This window comes from Ursus maritimus, assembly GCF_017311325.1.
Source record: "Ursus maritimus isolate PB19 chromosome X unlocalized genomic scaffold, ASM1731132v1 scaffold_X1, whole genome shotgun sequence".
NCBI lineage: Eukaryota > Metazoa > Chordata > Mammalia > Carnivora > Ursidae > Ursus > Ursus maritimus.
Window position 1 is genome coordinate 117,238,494 of NW_024423319.1, and position 15,338 is coordinate 117,253,831.

The 15,338-nt window shown below is 49.0% G+C and overlaps 1 protein-coding gene across 1 annotated transcript in view; it reads right to left on the bottom strand.

Moving 5' to 3' along the window:
* Nucleotides 1-5,538: 5,538 nt before the first annotated feature.
* LOC103668095 (holocytochrome c-type synthase) overlaps nucleotides 5,539-15,338 on the bottom strand; it is a 10,132-nt gene continuing 332 nt past the window's right edge. Inside the window, exons 2-7 of the mRNA XM_040634573.1 lie at nucleotides 14,704-14,847; nucleotides 12,305-12,456; nucleotides 9,884-10,032; nucleotides 8,733-8,852; nucleotides 6,324-6,410; nucleotides 5,539-5,811 (exon numbers count right to left, since the gene is read on the bottom strand). Coding sequence (XP_040490507.1) covers nucleotides 5,613-5,811; nucleotides 6,324-6,410; nucleotides 8,733-8,852; nucleotides 9,884-10,032; nucleotides 12,305-12,456; nucleotides 14,704-14,815 — 819 coding nt within the window. The 5' untranslated portion in view covers nucleotides 14,816-14,847 and the 3' untranslated portion in view covers nucleotides 5,539-5,612. The remainder of the gene's footprint in view (nucleotides 5,812-6,323; nucleotides 6,411-8,732; nucleotides 8,853-9,883; nucleotides 10,033-12,304; nucleotides 12,457-14,703; nucleotides 14,848-15,338) is intronic.

Genomic DNA, 15,338 nt, shown 5'->3' on the forward strand with positions numbered 1-15,338 from the left:
TCTTCCCCTACTGATCATTCTAGTTCTTATGTTCCATAGATGAGAGAAATCATATGATAGTTGTCTTTCTCTGCTTGACTTATTTCACTAAGCATTATCTCCTCCAGTGCCGTCCATGTTGTAGCAAATGTTGAGAACTCATTCTTTCTGATTGCTGAGTAATATTCCATTGTATATATGGACCACAACTTCTTAATCCAGTCATCTGTGCATTTGGGTTATTTCTAAGCCAGCACATTGCATAGAAGGAAAGGAAAGCAGTGGCTAGCTAGGAAGTAGCCGAAGTGTAGGTCGAGCAAGTCTACTGACGTTCTGTGAAATCTAGTTCAAAGTAGGCTTTCAAACCGCGTCATCTTCCCTTCACTTATACAGCCTCAGCCCCAAACATGGCCCAACCCAGCCCATCTGAATATAAGAGAAGTAGGCCGCGTGAAACCGAGAAATCTGGTGTGGAAGGAACACTGAAGATAATCTGAGGAAGGTGGGGTTTCCGGATCTAAAGCGATTGTCCCCATCCCCCCCCCCCACAGAGAACCAGCACACGACGGCGATTCTCCATTCTGCCTTCTGCCATCACACTAGCCCCTTGCTCCAGATTTGAAACCCTGGCATCAGAAAAGGGCCCAAATGAAGGAAAAACACCTTAATGAAACGATGAGTAAGTGGGGGATTTAAAAATTCATAGTGAAATCATCCCCCTGTGGGCACGGCAGTTTACTCTAAGTGGTTCATCTGAGGCTAAGCACGAGAATGTGCAAGGGTACATGCTCGGGAATGTACAGGGCGGGAGGTGGCCGGACACAGACCTCATGCCGAATTGGCCCAGTGAGCGGGAAGAGGAACCTTATTTTCCATGGTTGGGGGAGACACCCCCTCCTGCCCCACATCAGACCCACCGGCCATAGACAAGTATTATAAAGATCAGGTGGGAGCTAGGAGCCATGTGAGGGTGATGAAAGGAATCCACCCTATCAGGATGAAGCTGGAGTTAAGCATGAAGGGAACAGCATGAGAGAGCTCGAATCGACCAGGTGCACACCCAGCTTTGCACTTGTGGTGAGGAGTCCCAGCAAGGACTCTGCTACTTGTAGGCAAAAGCATCCTGATAATATTCCATATCAAACCACTGGAGAGCCACGGGAACCAGCCACATGAACTTATCCGAAATGTAGACAGAAAAGCAAAGTGTTTAAATGATGATTCGGAGCAGAGCTCCAAAACGGTAACCTTTATTGTCCTTGGGGAGTCAACTCACTCCTATTGTGAAGTCTTCTCTCTTCACGCAGTTCCTACGTTACAGCACTCAGGGTTGTCGTTTCCGTGGCCCCCGCACACGGGGCATGACGCGTGTGAAAGCATTAAGTAAAAGTTATCAGTCCAAGCTAGCGCCCATGTGTCCATGCCTCACCCCCCGAGGAGACACAGGCTTCCCGAGAAGAAACTTGTCTTAGAAACATTAACATCTGCTCCAGCTGCTGCTGCGATCCCACAAAAACCTCGGACCGCTTGCTATGTGAGTGTGACACCAGGGCGAATACCTCGCAGAAAGCGCTGTCAGCTTCTCTTCAGAACGAGGGCGCACACAAGCGTGAGGCGGACGCTTCGCCGCTTCTGCAAAGGGCACGGCCTCCGCCGCGGGAGTAAGTCTATCACTCCCGTTAGAGCGGGAAGGAGTGACTAACAGGCATCGCTTTAATAGGCTGCGTGTTGAAGAGATTGTGTCATTTTCAAAATTTTACCTCAAGTTACGAGGAATGCATGGCTTCGGAAATAATTTTCGGTACCCTTTTACACGCAGGAACCATACCCTTGTCATATCCGTCTTAAATCCGGAGACCTCTGTGACCCCGAGGACACAGTGAGCTACGTTTTAGATTAGGAAGCACAGGAGCCTCATTGTAACCTTTATTTTTCTCTCGTGGGACTTGCATATGAAGGAAACCAAATGTCCCCCTGCCTTGGTTTCCAGTTTTCAGCCGGTCAAAGACTGCTACCTGCCTTGTCCCTGGACGGATTTTACTAGCACCTGCTAATCCTTCCAATTAGCCCCCATCAGGAGGAGCCCCTGCTAGTCCACCCGCCGGCAGATGCTCCTTGGCCCCAGGGGTGGGAGCGGCGGGGGGCGGACGACTATGTGTCCTAGCGCTGCTTTTCTGCCCGGCCTCTCCCTCGAACCATCCTTTCCTCGTTGGTGATGATGAGCGCGTGGCTGACATTCACGGAGCACGTCCCCCTGCGGGCTCTGCTTAAGTGCTTTCAGGTGTCATCTCGCAGCACCCGGAAACAACTCTCGCAGGTGGGCGCAAGGGTCTGAGCGTCTGTGCCCCCCACGCCAGATCCGTCTGCTGTTGGTATTAGGCGGTGGGGCCTTTGGGAAGTGCTTAGGTCAGGGGGGTGGAGCCTTGGGATGAGATTAGCGTCTGTAGAAAGGAGACTGCTGCGTGCTCTCGACCCTTCTGCGAGCAGGACCCGGGAGAAGATGGCCCCCAGCGACCCAGGAAGCCAGCCCTCTGCACCAGGCCCTGAAGCCGCGGCGCCCTCGTCTCGGACCTCCCATCCCCAGAACTGTGACACGTGCGGTTCTGTGGTTTGTAAGTCGCTCGGCCGGTGGCATTTTCTAATAGCAGCCTGAACAGACTAAAACAGTTTTATTACTCTTTCTAAGGGCGACAAAGCCAGGACCCAGAGATACTAAGATCTCACAGCAAGTGAAGGCCTGAGCTGGACTCTAAGCCAGTCGTCTGCTTCCGGGACTTGCGTTTTTTAAATTGAGGTGTATTGACATACGGCAGTAGTCTCAGGTGTGTAAGTAATGATTTGATATTTGCATATATTGGGAAATGCTCACCACAGTTACAGAATTCTTTTTTCTTTTGATGAGAACTTTTAAGATCCACTCTCTTAGCAACTTTCAAATATGCATTACATCCTTATGACTTATTTTATAACTGAGATTTGTACCTCTCGACCCCCTTCACAAATTCCACCCCCCCCCCGGCCATGTTTGGCAACCGCTAATCTATTCTTTGTACCCATGAGCTCGGTTTTTTTGTTTCGTTTTGTTTTTTAGATTCCACATATAAGTGAGATCATATGCTATTTGTCTTTCTCTGTCTTATTTCACTTAGCGTAAAGCCCTCAGGGTCCACCCATGTTGTCACGAATGGCAAGATTTCCTCCTTTTTTTATGGCTGAGTGGTAGTCCACTGCATATCTATACGTATTTTCTTTATTCATTCATCTGTTGGTGGACACAGGTTGTCGCCAGGTCTTGTCTACTGCAAATAATGCTGCTGTGCCCACAGGGGCGCATGTTATCTGTTGAAGGACGTGCATTGTCACCACACATGGCCTTAAGCCTGTGCAGACACAAGCGGTCCACGGTGCAAGCCCCACAGTCCCTGCAGAGGGGAGGCGTGACGTGCGCATCTCTTCAGTCTCGCTAGCAGGGAGCTCTGGTAGACGACGAACTGCACTCGTGACTCAGTAAAGCAATCGGTAACTATATATTCAATACATACGCAAAAAGACTTAGGACAACTTGCACCCCCTAGGTTACCACAGGCTGTCTTTAAATTGGAATTCTCGAACTTACCATTTCATTTACAGACTGCCCCTCAAAAGACTGAGCACCTCGTGGGTCAGGGCTGCCCCTTTTGCATTTCGTATTCCGGGGACGATGGGGGGCCCGGCTGCCTCTACACAGGGGCCGGCCAGGGATGCTCCAGTTTAGTACACGAGCCCAGCTCCAACCCCACCTTGTCCACGAACACTTGGCCTCGTGACAGGAGTTTGTACTGATTCTGAATGGGGCTAACACCGCAGAGAGAAGACGTAGCCTAAAACCCCGGAGAGCATCCAAAATGAATTTCAAGTTCTAAATGAAGCCTCCTGTCCGAGCAGTGAAGTACTGGCCCCCGGACACGAGCAAGTCTGATCGAGCCCCCAAGGAGCTCTGGAACACCCAGCAGGCTGTCTTTTCCAGGAGTGGTGGAAGGGTTTCCTTCCCGCTGTCCTCAGCTTTGCCTGACAGTTTACTGCAGGGGGTTCCTCAAGAACCAGTACAGCTCTTTAGGAGGGGGGGACCCCTGCCTATGGCTCAGTTTCCAGTTACACCACTTTGTTTCCCATAATGATGCCTTACCCGACACTTCCTCGGTAGCACCGAGGACCAAAAAAAATATGCCAACAGTAATTCTTTCTCGGTAGTTTAAAACGTGATTGAGAGAGAAGAAAACAGCCACTAACAGCGAGACTACAGCATCACTTCTGTAAAGATTCTCTCTGCAGAACGACTGCGACACGTGAAGTGACTCTTCAAATCCAAACCCGTGAACTATCAGCTTTATTTTATTTTAAAATATACATTTTGACATGTAGAAGAGTTTCAAGTTGTTGGATTTTGAAACCAGCACACAAAACCGACACAACAAAGAAATCGGTATCAAATGAATCACTGCAGACTCCAGTTCCTTCTACTACCTCAACACTAGACTCCAGGGAAATCGACAGATTATCATCAACACTTAAGAAAACCCCCCAACAGTCATCTCACGCTGCTGTACGCAGAACCACCGGCTGACGAATCGCCGGTAGAAAGAATTTCAACGGCAAACTGAGAGCTCCCTTAAGAAAAGAAAAAAATCTGCGCCGAGACAGTGAGTTGATACAAACATTCTGTATCTGGGAAAAATACTCTTTTCGTGCATCCTAACACTCAACAAAGCAGAAGCGTGTTTTCGAGAGGGACCATGGTGGTGCTGCGATTTGCGCCGAGCCTTCCAGGTCCCGGCGAGGCCGGCTGGAGGGAGGGCTGCCGGCAGGAGGAGAAACGGGACTCCGAGGCAGGGTCAACCATCAAATGCCACCGGCGACAAGACATGCTTGCTGGGAGCAGAGGCACGTGGCAGGATAGCGGGAATTCAAATCTTTACAAAGTGAAAACATGGATTCCAATGCACGTGCATCATCAAACCATGGGGGACTTGAAACTATTCTAGAACAAGGTCCAGCCTGAAAAATTCTCACAACTGAGAATCCGGAGCCGAGACGCGCCTTCGTTTTGCTGAGAGCACTGCCAGCGGACAGCTCTGTGTTTTCTTAAGGGCGCGCTCTCGCAGGGCCAGCGACACGCTGGTAACTTCTGCGAAAGCAGAACCACTTATTTGCAATGAAGAGTATTCGTTCAAACACCCGGCCGGCTAAAAACTCCTCGACAGAACACGGGCTGCCGGGGCTACGTCTCAAGTGTTCCTGAGAAACAGTAAGGAAAAAAGCCGCTCTCTTCACATGACAAGAAACATTCTTTTTCAGACACTGTTCACTTTTCTAGATTAAATACACCGGCAATACTGCAGCTGAAGGAAAAACCAAGGGACTGCTTCCCACTTAAGCCAAGAGGGAAGGAAACCCGCAACGACCTGCTATAAACTGCGCAAGGTAAACACCAAAGGACACGGGGCCGGGCCCCCTCTCTATGGGGCGTCAAAGGTGTCCTCACCCACCTGCCATTCCCATTACATCATGAGAGCAATGCGGTCTGGGGAAAATAGTTTAATGTATTGCTCGGAAGAAAAATAGTTTCTATTTTCCCATCTCTAACAAAACAGCACTTAGGAAGTCCAGCGCCACCATGCGACCTTCATCCTGTCCCACACCGCTGAGAGCGAATCCAAGGCGGGCCGGACGTCCAGGATGGTGAACTGGTAGTCCTGGTTGACCTCCCCGCCGTCGTAGTAGTCGATGACATATCTGACTTCCGTCCCACAACGGTTGATGATCCAATCGTGCCTGTCGAAAGGCAACTCGTACCTGAAATGAAAACGTGCTCGTGAGCATGAAAACGCTTGCTCTCGGGGTCAAACATCCAGCTGGGGGGGGGTGCGGTGAGGCTCAGAGAACCCGTCTACAGTGTTGAAGAACCATGACGAGCCCAGGTTCACGGGACGGGTCACTTGTCTGCAAGGCAACATGGTCAACAGGAAAGGGACCCAGGCCAGGGAGGTCGGCTGAGATACTGCAGAGATCCAAGTACGAGCTAAGAATCAGTCTACGCTGGAAGGAAAGGGGGGGATGCTAAGTGCTCAGACGCAGAGAGACCACGGGAGGAGGAAGAGGACAGTTCCGAGAACACAGAAGACAACTCAACTCAGGGCTACAATAATCAGGGAACAACGCATGAAACCCGAAGAATCTGCCCACCAACAGGCAAAGTCGAGAGAGAGGAAGAAATCTCCAGCTGAATACTGGTAACGTCTTGGAAGATGGCCCTGCAGTTCTGAGACCCCGACGTGAGGAACGTACATTTCTGCACCATCACTCACCCCATCCAGGAACGAATTCTTGCCCTTGGTGAATACTCTTTCGCTTTACCTCCGAACCGGATCAACGATGGACCACAAGGACACTCCCTAGAAATTCCCAAACAAGAACGGCCTGTTAAAATACTTTCCCTCCACTGAAAAATGTGATGTCACATTTTACATAATTTCACGCTTAGAGTGAGAGAACTTCCAACACAATTCAAAGAAATATCCCTATTCCCTAAAAACGTCATTCTTTATTTCTGGGTCGAGTATGCTGCACCCCCTCCACTGCATTCCGAGGATCTGCACTGTTCTTCCAGGACGCAGGAAGCGGGCTTTCCATTTGCTGGGGGGACACAGGCACATTCTCAGGGGAAAAAAAAGACATGTGAAGACCGGGCATTACACATTTGACTTTCACAGCCTACAGCAGGGTTTTTAAATAAAAGAAAATCCTCTACTCTTCTTTCGTTTGAAACCAATGAAGAAAAATGCTGGAAGAATCCTTAAGAACAAATGAAATTAGTGCCGGACCAGCTCTTTAAGTAAATACGACAGGCCCCCTAGCTTGTCAGCCAGTGTCACTGCAGGGAGAGGCTTTAGCCTTGCTGGGCCTCATGGCGTGCGACGGAGGAAACAAGCCCCAGTGTGACTGAGACCGACGTGAGGCCCATCGGAGTTACTTTGCTCCTCACTTTATTAACTACTCACTAGCGTCCCTTCTCAAGAAGGTCACTGGCGAAGAAGTAAACTCAACCCAGGCAAGCTTCCCCCTGGAGGCTGTAGCAGGTGTCTTTAAAAGGCCGACCTAATTTTGAGGGACCCTGGAATATGACCAGAAGAGGGGTTGAAAGCGACAAAGTGGAATCTTCTCATCTGTCTTCTCTCTGCTCCAACGTCCCACTCTGAGTAGTTAGCAGGTGGCTTTCGCTCCAGCACACATCGGACACCTGCGGCTCACTTTGCTAGCGAGCCGCGGGGAGGACAGATCTGAGTCCCGCTGGCCTCAGGGTACCAAGAAGGGAATCCTGGTTGCCGTGCCATTCCCTCCTCACACGGACCCCTCCCAGGCCTGGGGACCAGCCAGTGACACCCAGGGAGTGCTAACAAACTTCAGAGTCCAAATGTTAAAAAAAAACTGAACATCTTAACAAAATCATTCAGTGGACTTTAGCCAAGAAGTTAATCACATTTTACCATGAATTTATTTTTACTTTTATTGTTTTTCAAAGATTTTATTTATTTGAGAGAGAGAGAGAGCACAAGCAGGGGGAGGAGCAGAGGGAGAGGGAGAAGCAGGCTTCCCGCTGAGCAGGGAGCCCAATGTGGGGCTCGATCCTGGGACTCTGGGATCACGACCTGAGCTGAACGAAGCTGCTTAACCCAGTGAGCCACCCAGGTGCTCCTATCATGAATGTAAAATGTAATCCACCTGTGATGATACAATCTGGCTTTCTGTGCTGACATTCCCCACCCCTACCCTTCTCAAAGTGGACTCCTCAAAGCAGTAGCATCTGTGTTGTTCTAGAAATGCCAAGTCTGGGCCTCACGTCAGAAACCCTGGGGATGGGGGCACAGCACTCAGTGTTTTAGTAAACCCTCAGGCGATGCCGGTGCAGCTCAAGCGTGAGGACCACCGCTCGGNCAGACCGACGGTCCATCACTGCCAACACACGCAACAGCACTTACCATTCTCTCCGAGAAAAAGGCCCGCATGCCAAGACAACTCTTGATGTTTAGTCCTACTGGGGAGTCAATGCTGCTAAGGGAACGGAACCACTTTTCTCATCAGCCTCAGGGCAGAGAGCATTGTGCCACCTCCCATCCCACGTGCTGTGCCTTCCATGGGCTGTGGCATTCCTCCCACCGAGACGTGTAAGGTCTATGGCCCCTCCCCCTGAATCTGGGCAGGCTTGTGGGACGGGTAAGGCCAGGTCATCAAGGCGGATGCAGCTTCCCTGGAGCTTTCTGGAATTCTAGCTCTGGGAACCCAGCCACCATGGTGTGAGGAAACCAAAGCAGCCACGATGAGAGGCTGTGGGTAGGTGCCCTGGCTGACAGCCGGCATCAATCAGCTGACAAGTAAATGTTCCAGTCTTCAGAGAATTCCAGCCCACGGCTGTCAAGGCATCCCTGATCAGAACCTGGCTGAGGCCCTAGACGTTGGGAGCAGAGACAAGCCATCCCTGCTCTGTGCTTTCTGCACTTGGGACCCACCGAATTCACAAACATAATAAAATGCCTGCCATTTCATACAGCTGCGTGGGAAGAGTCTGTCACACAACAGTCACTGAAACAGGCCCGCCACCCACCATGTTGGATTAGAGGAACACATTGTCTGAATAAAAGGTTAAAACTCTAGAAAGCAGAGATGAAATAAGAAAGATGCTGGAAGGATGTTTTTTTTAAGATCTCAAACATACTTACGCAGCATGAAGGGCTTCCCACTTCAAAATCTCCTTCCAGGCTTGCTCGTTATTCTGATTGTGAATTCTGATGATATTATACATATCTTTCTGACTAATATCATCATCCTTCCACTTCCACCTAGGAAAGAACGTCTGGTAAAACTTGATAAACCTTACTAATAATGCTGTACAATCAATCCACATATGCATTTCACCAAGTGACAAAAAACCACTTACACGTGTATCAAGGAACCATAAGGTGACACTTTTTCGGTCAGTACCACTGACTGATGATTCCCCAACTTTTTCTAAGTATCTTACATAACAGTGTTTTTAAAAACTACTACTGGCAATGATGGGTTAGTCTTATGTGTCAAGTTGACCAGGCCATGGTGGGGGCCAGATATTTGGTCAAACATTATTCCGGGTGTGTCTGTGAGGGTGTTTCGGATGAGAGTAACATTTAAACGGGTAAAAGAGAGTGCTGTCCCTAACGTGGGTGGGCCTCATCTGATCAGCTGAAGGTCTAAATAAAACAAGAATGAGCCTCCTGCAAATAAGAGGGAACTCTTCCTGCCTGACTGCCTTCGAACTGGGACACTGGTTTCTTCCTGCCTTTGGACTGGAGTGAAAACATCAGTTCTTCCTGGGTCTCCAGCCTGCTGACTGCAGATTGTGGGACTTCTCAGCCTCCATAGTCACGTGAGTCAATTTCTTATCATAAATCTCTTTTTCTGTATAAAGACACACACATCCAATTCTGTTTCTCTGGAGAATCCCGACTAATACACTGACCCTGCTCTTAAATTCTTTTAAGTCTGAAAGATCAGTTGAATATTATATACTGATTAGCTTATAAAAACTTACATTTGGGGATGAAAACCTCTTTATTTTATTTTTTTTTTTTAAAGATTTTATTTATTTATTTGACAGAGAGAGAAAGCCAGCAAGAGAGGGAACACAAGCAGGGGGAGTGGGAGAGGAAGAAGCAGGCTCATAGCGGAGGAGCCTGAGGTGGGGCTCGATCCTATAATGCCGGGATCACGCCCTGAGCCGAAGGCAGATGCTTAACGACTGCGCCACCCAGGCGCCCCTGAAAACCTCTTTAACATTTAATTCTTAGATGAATTTGATGAGCAAATTTATACTCTCAGTAACATGCTCACTCACCCTTTCCGTAACATCGCATTCCAGAACATCTGTTCGGAAGGATAAACCCACTTCTTCTCCGAATCTGCTCTGGGAATGGAGGACTCCTCTCTCACGGTAGACAGTGCGAACGGCTGGTCGGGGGCCGGCATCTGATTAGGTGGTGGCATCTACATAAATGAAGTGGAGTTTTTAAGTGCTGGAAATCGGACATAAAGCGGAAACAATGATAATGACTTTCGGAAAGCAACGCCTCACACACAAGAAACATGTTCCCTATTAAGCCAGCGACGGCAAAATTTCAGCCCTCCCAGAAAATTTGGCTGTTTCGAAGAGTCAGAATTCAAAGTGTTTCCTTCTCGTTTAAGTTTAAGTTCTCACAAATGGTAAATACACACCGTGGTTATGTTTTCTGTCTCTTTCTCCCCGAGGATTAAGAAGTAAAAACTAATACCACGGCTGTAGTTGTTTCTAAAAACCTTTCTATGATGAGCTTTTCAAAAATGACTGTTCTCTCTTCTGAGGAAAAGTATCATAAAATATAGGTACACCACCACTTTCTTTTTAAATATTCTTTACTTTTAGGATCTTGCTGATGCTTCCAGTGTCGGGGCTGACTGCGTTCCAGAGCAGCAGTGACGCACCACAGCGGCCATCGGGAAGGAGGGCAAGACTCCTTCCTCCCAGACACAAGGGGCAGCAACACCGGGGTGCAGACGCCCTGCCTGGACCAGGGTTCTCACCCCAGGCTCCGCTGGTGACGGGGGTCTGTTCTGAGCACTGGAGGACTTAGCAAGCTCCCTGCTCTCTACCCAGTGGTACCCTCCACCCAAGCTGTGACAACCAGTGTCCTCCCAGGGGCAAGATCCCAGCTGGTTGGCAACCCCTGGCCGAGAATTTCTTCCAGCACATGCGCATGTGTTACTAAGTCACGAAACAGCCCCGGCTAGGACGACGGCAGCGCGCCACCCGGGTACGGAGGCGCCGCACCGAGCACCTCATTGCGCCCCCCCCATGGCGGCCTGAAGCACGCACGTCAGAGGCAGCTGGGGTTCCGTTTGGGACCTGCCGCTTCCTGGCTGTGTGCGGTGGGGCAAACGGCGTCCTCGCTCGTTCTCGGTGGCTTCAGCTCTAAAGATGGGGACACTGACACTCCCAGAGGGCGTGTAGGGTGCTTAGCACAAGGGTACAGATGTCACCAAAAGAAATGCTGACTGCTACTGACTAATATTCTTGCTACAGGTAACAGTCCCATGGGTGAGAGTCTAGGTCTATGGGATTCCAAAAGGCCCATGTTCTGACCCACTAGGGCTATTAGAGATTATCTAGAACAGCAGTCTTATGCCGGCACTTTTAGAAACGTCTGGAGACATATTAGGTTGTCGTGACTGAGAAAAGAGGGTGCTCCTGGCATCTGGTGGGTTAAGACCAGGGATGCCGCTAATATCCTACAGCACAGGACAGCGCCCAACCTCAAGGAACCGACCAGCCTCCAACGTCAACAGTGCTCCGGGGAGAAGCCCTGATCTCGTCCACCTCCTTCCTCAACACAGCAGTTCCCTTATAGCTTGGCAGGGTCATTACTGAGTGTTGAGGCTGAATGTTCGTGTCCCTCCAAATATACTGAATCTGCCGCCACCTTCCAGTAGGACTTCTCGGCCTCTGGAACTTTGAGAAAGAAATGTCTATTGTTTACAAACCACCCAGTTAACGGTAATGTTTTATATATATAATGTTATAATACATACATACACACATATATCCCACACCCCTTCTCTTTCAGACTAAATATTTCTAGTTCTTTCAAATGTTAGCCAAGATTTCTAAATACTTCTGATAACTCTGGCCTTCTGAGAACCCTGTTCTGGGTTTCCAGAGTACAGATCTGAGTCTGCCCCTCCATGAAAACGTGATTTCAAACAGGAAACCTCCAATCCCTACACTGTCTATCACAAAATGTGGTGAGGCCAAGCTTGTCTTGTCCTTGCTTTCTCAGTGGCATTCCACTGGTGGCTGCCACATGACGCTGTAGCACACCAGTGACTCTCACACAGGCTGGTACCCGGCTGTGCTGGAAAACAGAGCCCTAATCAGGCATCGTGCCTATGAGATTTCCCAAGACCAGAAACATCTTTAGCAATTCTAGCTGCACTCCTAATGGGATTTCCCGCCTTCCACTATCCCTAAAGGCAATACTCCTTTGGTGTGGCTCGTTTCCAGTCAGCGTACTCCGGCACTTCGCCATCAGTGTCTCCTTTATCAGGCACTCTCTGAAACTACAGTTAGTGATGCCCTCAGGATTTTCAATGTGGATGGAATATCAGACTTCTTTATTTTAAAAGTAAAGGAGAATTAATCCTAGCAGTGAGCAGTCTGTCTTGGGAGCCCATAAAAGCATCTCTGCATAAAAAGTTCCAGGAAGAGGGGCTGAGTGTGAATTACCAGATTAGAAGGATCTAGGTTCTCCTTATTCTCAGCCACAGCACCCGTAACAGGACACTGCACGTACTCATACGCACGATCTTGGTGGGCAGGCACAGAGTTCATTTTGTTCTCACAAGTTGGGTTAGATGGCTCTGTGCTCACTGGACAGCCTGAAATAAATCAAGTAAAAAAAAAAAACAGTGTCACCACAAAAGCAGGAGGACATCTGGCTCTCTGAATCCCGGCCCTAAAGAGCTGGATTTCTGACCAGTGATCACCATCAAAGGCAAAGCCAGGTTTCTACTGCTCCAAGCTGCCAAGAGCTAAGCGAGCTAACATTCTAATATCCTAAAGACCAGGAAAAGGTTCTATAAATTTACTTTCCCTTGAAAGAGAAATGGGTACCCATTCCCTTATTGTGTCACGCCCCCAACAACAACAACAAAAACAAAACAAAACACCTCAACATTTGCAAGACGTGTTGTTCATTCTGTGGTTTTAGCGATGGGCTAGAAGGTACCTGCGTGGGTTCCTAGCAGCGAGCTGTTTTGCAGAGGAACCTAAGCAGAGGCCCAGCCATGTTTTACGGGGTTTCCCTGACTTTCAGTTCCGATTCCAGACAAGGCCCAGCCCTGATCAGGACACAGGATGCCAGACTTACTGACGCCTTCTCTCAGGTACCAGAGACAGGAGATGGAAATGAGCAGAGGAGCCTTCAAGAAGGCTCCTGGAGAAAAGTCTGAATGCCCCTCTGCCTGTGCTTTGCTCCAGGACAGAAACAAGCACAGAAAACTACCCCTTGGCTGAGGTTCTACTCCCCACCAGTTGACAGCAAGCACTTAGCAAGAAAAGGCACATATTAAAATGTTCCACAGTCACACAGGATCCAGATGCCACTTAAGAGGGAAGGTCTGAACCTACGAGAGCAGCAGCGGGAAGGGCAGCTGATGTCCAAGAATCCAGGGTGCTACTGGAAGCAAGTGTGGAGACTGAGAAGCTGGTCTTACACTGAGGAGAGGGGGCAGGCACCAGCAATAACGCCGAGAATATGCTGGATGCCATACACGCCAAAGACAGATTTCCTTTCACTTCCTTTCCTCTGTTTCTCCTTGCAGACCCTCATTCCCTAGGACCCTGTACTGCTGTCCACTTGAGGGGTGAAGGGAGACTTGCTCTACCACCTTTCCGCTCCACCACTCAAACTGATCCCGGCTGGCTGTGAGAAAATACTGTTACATTTCTCCTATAACCAGGAGCCCCTTTAGTCGCCTATAAATATCCACATTCTTTACTTATCTGACTGACCGCTCTTCCGGATACACAGTAAATGAAATCTAACCATATTCAGGGCTCTATCATCTACCCGGGGACACTCAGAGCAGGAACACAACAGTTCTGTCCAACTCTGTCTCCATTCTTCCTGTACAGAGAAACCCTGGAAAAGCACTGGGTCTGCCTTTGTCCAAGGTCACAGAGTTTCTGCTGACTTTGCCAATTATTAGCTGTGTGGCTTTTAAGTTTCCTGAATATAAAATAGGGAGAAACCCTACCACACAGGATTACGGGGATGAGATGTATACTCCATTAGGCACAGGACTGTTGTGTTCTATACGCTGCTCTTCTTTCAGTGCAAAAACAAAACCCACCAGTGCTTGGCACAGAGTGGGCAGTGAGTCAATTCCTGCTGAATGACCAAGGGAATGTAAGACTACAACACAAGGAAGGGTTTTTTAGGCGATACTTTTATATAAACAATCTCAAGCAAATGTGGACCAGGGAGGAACAAAAGATAGCTTCTCCGTTCTCACCTCTGCACCTAAGGAAAGAACAGCAAGGCCATGAGTGGTGACTTACTTTTACAAAGATGAATAACGCAACGGGATGTAAAGCTGCCTTGACAGATAAAGGCAGATCTAGACCAAGGTTCCGCAACCTCAGCACTCTTGACGTTTGGGGCCAGGAGATTCTTTGTGGCAGAGGTGCACTGTGCACTGAGGGATGTTTACCGGAACTCCTGGCTTCTACTCACTGGACGCACCACCGCCTCTCAGTTTGACCAACAAAAATGTTTCAAGACATTGCCAAATGTCCGCCAGGGGAACGGGGGTGGCCACCCAGGTTGAGAACCACTGACTGCAAACTTTGAGGGGTAAGGGCTAATGTATGGAGCTATCACTCCACTCTCATGCATTATCTTAATTTAACTGTCACAACAGCCCTGTGAAATATTACTATATCCTCATCTTTCGAATGACAGGTTGCAACTTAGAGAAGTAACTTGTCCACAGTCACATACCTTGTAAGTAGCACCATAAGGACAGAACTCACTTTGCCTCACTAGTGTGCTATGCTGCCTCTTCCTTAAAATCCTTTTGAGAATTCTCTTGGTTTTATTTTCTAGACAAAGGGTCGATTACCTTTCATTTTCCCTTCATGCATGGGACATCCTGAAGGCGGGGATGCCGTCTGATGATCTGAAGCGTTTGAGCTCTGGACTGCAACAGCAGGGGTAGATGCAGACAAACCCATGGTCGGAGCTGCCGGGCTGAGTCCAAACAATTCTAAACTCAAACGTGCCAAAGCAGAGACAGATTAATGCTGATGCCTGGGCTCTGACCATTCCCTTGGTCTTCTTTATCTGCCCAACCCTTGTTCCTCCTCCTTGTCATTCCGATGTAAATCTACAGGGCAGGGTATCCACTTCGAGGGATAGCTTTAATGTATTAACCCCTTTGGGAAATACTAGTGTGAAATTTACACCACACCACTCTTTAGGGGCACGTTTCTAAGATGTGCGGATTTTCGGGGTGAGGTGAAGGGGGTCCCTGAGAAACTAGGTCACAGAGAGGGAGTGTAGGTCTGGGGAACAGGAAGCCCTAAACGTGGTGACCCAGAGGGGAGTCCAGAGGAAACCCCAGACCCGGGCTGAGAAAAGGATTGGAATTCAGGGCAGGGTACAGCGCAGAAAACGGATTCGAGGAAGGAAGGAAGGAAGGAAGGGAGGGAGGGAGGAAGGAAGGAAGGAAGGAAGGAAGGAAGGAAGGAAGGAAGG